We start from the raw sequence: 3,677 nt of genomic DNA, 5'->3' as shown, positions 1-3,677 counted from the left end.
ATCTATGTCCTGTCTTTCTCCCCTTCTTCCTAAAAATCCATCTTTTGCTGCCATCCCTGCTCCTCTAAGTCATATCTCCAATTCCTTGCTCACTATGCAGACCACAGAATCTAAGTCCTGTCCATTTTAGCCTGTGTAATATTAGATGTATGCACTGTTCACAGCCTGAGTTGCAACTTTCATCTTGCTTTGATGTTCTTTCCACCATAGTCCATCTCTTCCAACAATGTGTTCACTAAAAGCATGTCATGTCACACGTATTAATTTTTAGAACAAAACAAATTTTATTGACAAAGATACTGAGGTTGTCAAAGACCCATAGGTACCCAACACAGGAAAATAAACATTTTTTTTCAATCCTATAAGTTTACTTTTCTGTACTTTGTGATTTTTTTTAATTTAAGTGATATTTGACACCAGAGTATAGACATAGATATGGAGGTCACCAAGAAATTTGATAAAGTACACAGTAGAATTGGCTAGAACTTTGTAAACAACCTTTCCGAACTTTTTGGATCCATCATCTCTGGTGTACTGCACCCAGGAACCTATTAAGAAGTCATTGTCATCACCTGATCTCGCCTCAGCCAGAGGGGTCTCTGGAATGATGTGGTGGTTACCTTCCTTGTAGTCATCCAGGAGCTGATAGACGTAGAGGACCGGATCCTTCTTGTAGGAAATGTAAAAATAGTCCTGTAAGAATGGCACCTGGGCTAGCACCATCCCACTCCAGTTGTCCTCAGAGCCATCTTTCCCCTCAAATTTGTGTTGTACCTCTCTGCAAACCAGGGCGCTGGCGAGGTGGACATCCCTCACCTGAAGAAAAACTACTTTGTGAGGCAAGACCTTAAGATTTAAAATCCTCTCATCGCTGTGGAGCTCCTGTCCGTAGACACTGTCAATTCCGTCATACTTCACCAAATAAAGAGAAGGGTTTGTTGGCAGTTGACCTAGAATGATGGCCTTCCAATGGGTGACAGGCTCATTACCTTCCTTCCACCCGTGAGAAATTCTGCAGCCAACAATATTCCCCAGGGCCTGGGAAGAAGGCTTCCTCCTACTCTTCTTCTTGAGTGATGTCATGCTCAGACTCTTCAGAGGTATTGTCTTCTACCTGGCTGTAGACCTGTTGTGCTAGATCACACTGTCTAAGTGGCTTCCATTCTCTTCAAATATCATACTTGCCCATTGCCTGGGACTGAAGATCTTGCCCGTTTACGCCAGACACAATGCTGTTGCCTCTGTCATATATATGAATTCCTGATGGGCAATGGTTATGGGTTGGGAGTGAATGCTGGACCAAGACTCTTCTCTACGAGAACTTCTGAGCATGTGAAGAAGACTATGCTAAACAGATTTGAGCTCCTAAAATTAATTTTATAAAAATAAGAAGTTAATAAGTCAGCCATGGTGGTACACGCATTTAATCCCAGAACTCAGAAGGCAAGGACAGGCAGATTTCTAAATTAGAGACCAGCCTGGTCTACAAAGTGAGTTCCAGGGCAGTCAGTGCTATAGAGAGGAACCCTGTCTCAACAACAACAACAACAACAACAAGTAAAAGAAAACAGAAGAAAATCAAACGAAAAACAAACAAAAGAGAAATTCAAACAAAAAATAACAAAACAAACAATCAAATGGAGAAGTTAATAGGAAGTGGTGGTGACCCATAACTTTAATCATAGTACTCAAGAGGCAGAGTGAGGCAGACCTTAGTGAGATAAAGGCTAGTCTGGTCTACACAGTGAGTTTCCTGACAGCCAAATCTAAACATACAGAAACTCAAATAAAATTAACCAAGCAGGCAAACAAACAAACAAAGAAACAAAGAAACAAAAAAACAAGGACATAAAAATAGTGTAATTAACAAGTAATTCTCTAGAGCTCAGAAGAATATACTCAGATCAACATTTATTTTTTCAGCCCTGAGTTAATTTGTCTCTGATGAGGATCATCTCCTTGAAATTCTATGTCAATTTAGGTTGTGCTATGACTATTACACCCAATGATCAAGAAGAAGAGAAAAAAAAATAAAAGGGCCAGAAGGGTCACCATGACTCTCTTGTACGTGTAAGGACTGAGCTAAGTGCCTGCATTCACAAATATCTTCCCAGGGACACAGCACACCACTGTCCTTCTTTATTGTTTCTCCTGACCCAGCTTCAAAATTATTTGATGAAGCCATTGCATCAGTGAACTCAAGAACAACTCAACAATTTGAGGCAATATCAGCCATTTAGAACTAATATCTTCTAACATGCACTTGGACAAAGAGGAGATTTGGCATTTTAGTGGAATTGTGATCTAGATATTGTTAGCAAGGATAATAAATTCAGGAGATAAACTAACCTAGACCATTCATCTCCCTAGCTAATAAACATGGAGAAAGTAAATTGTACAGTAACTCTCTGTAGGAGAGAAAATTTTTAGCTTTCTGTAGCTATGAGGGTCCTAATTACTACATAAATATACTTACCCATAGAAAAATATCCTAGTTGTCAAGATTCTGTCTCCTGATACAGACCAGGCACCAAAAGCCTGTGGGAAAAAATGACCTGGCTTTGACACACCACTGTGAAGATAGTGAACTCACCTTCAATGGATTCTAGTGCCTCCAAGTGGAATAGATGCGCAACCTCCAGCCAGTGCTCTGTGACATCACCCTAGTTCAGCTTACATCATAGAACCCCTCTCAGGCTGGTTCCTTCCCTAGTTACACTCAGAAACGTTCAGCATCTCGAATTTACCTTTTCATATGGCCTCCTAGAAATAATAAATGAAATCCCAACTGAAAGGCCTGATGATCTGAGTAATATTCTGCCAAAGAATTTCACCCTTGCATTGTTTTTATTGTTTGGTTGTTGGATTTTTATTTATTTGTTTGGTTTGTGTTTTGTTTTGTTTCATTTTTGTTTTTATTTTCGTTCTGAGAAAGTCTTCGGTTTCTGACTTGGCAACATCCATGGTGGTTATTTTTCATGTTCCAACCTTTCCCTTGGTTATCTTTAAGCTGTGCTTCTTATCATAAATATTGCCAGACTCTTTGAGGCAGCACACTGGATAGCACACCAATTTTCACTTTATAAAAACCCACAGTTAGAGGAGGACTATTTTTATGCAAAAAAACCTGGAATTTGACAGGGTTAAATGACATATATTGAAACCAATGGCAATCATGAATTATGGATTCTTTGGAAAGTAAGAGGAAAACATAGATCTTGGGCATGCTTACAAAGTTGTGATAAAATTAAAACAAACCTGATATCTCCCAGTCATATTTTAAAGGTTTTTAAAATTTACCAGCACTTCTGATTACAAGGAATTTCAGAGATTAAATGCAGTAAAACAGGATGAAATAGATGAGGTAATTTTAGTTTTGAAATATGTGTAGACAGAATACTGGACACAGGTATGTATAAAATTTACTTACAAATTAGAGGACACTTTAATTGTTCATGCCACATAGATCTTCAGTTCTTCAAAAAAAATCGTTTTCAGTACATTCCACGGTCCCCACCACACCCTGTACATCATCTTCATAGAATATGACACTATCCATAGAGAGCTAGATCCTTCAACAACAGTCATAAAAAAAAATCATTCCTTAAGGTGTGGCCACAGCCCAATGTGATGGAGGATCTTTATCTGAGATTCTATCTTCCCAGGTTGATTTAAGT

The 3,677-nt window shown here is 38.8% G+C and overlaps 1 protein-coding gene across 1 annotated transcript; it reads right to left on the bottom strand.

Moving 5' to 3' along the window:
• Window positions 1-268: 268 nt before the first annotated feature.
• On the bottom strand, window positions 269-2,600 carry Gm20816 (predicted gene, 20816). Its single transcript, NM_001160144.2, has 2 exons — window positions 2,477-2,600; window positions 269-1,365 (listed from the first exon to the last, which is right to left on the bottom strand). Exon 2 carries the CDS (start codon window positions 1,081-1,083, stop codon window positions 400-402), a length of 684 nt encoding a protein of 227 aa, NP_001153616.1. The 5' UTR covers window positions 1,084-1,365; window positions 2,477-2,600; the 3' UTR covers window positions 269-399.
• Window positions 2,601-3,677: the final 1,077 nt, after the last annotated feature.

This window comes from Mus musculus, chromosome Y, assembly GCF_000001635.26.
Source record: "Mus musculus strain C57BL/6J chromosome Y, GRCm38.p6 C57BL/6J".
Taxonomy (NCBI): domain Eukaryota; kingdom Metazoa; phylum Chordata; class Mammalia; order Rodentia; family Muridae; genus Mus; species Mus musculus.
This window is presented reverse-complemented; position numbering and strand designations above follow the sequence as displayed.

What these genes read in the sequence shown, in the direction of transcription:
- Gm20816 (NM_001160144.2), bottom strand. Translation starts at nt 1,083, where the DNA reads ATGACATCACTCAAGAAGAAGAGTAGGAGGAAGCCTTCTTCCCAGGCC.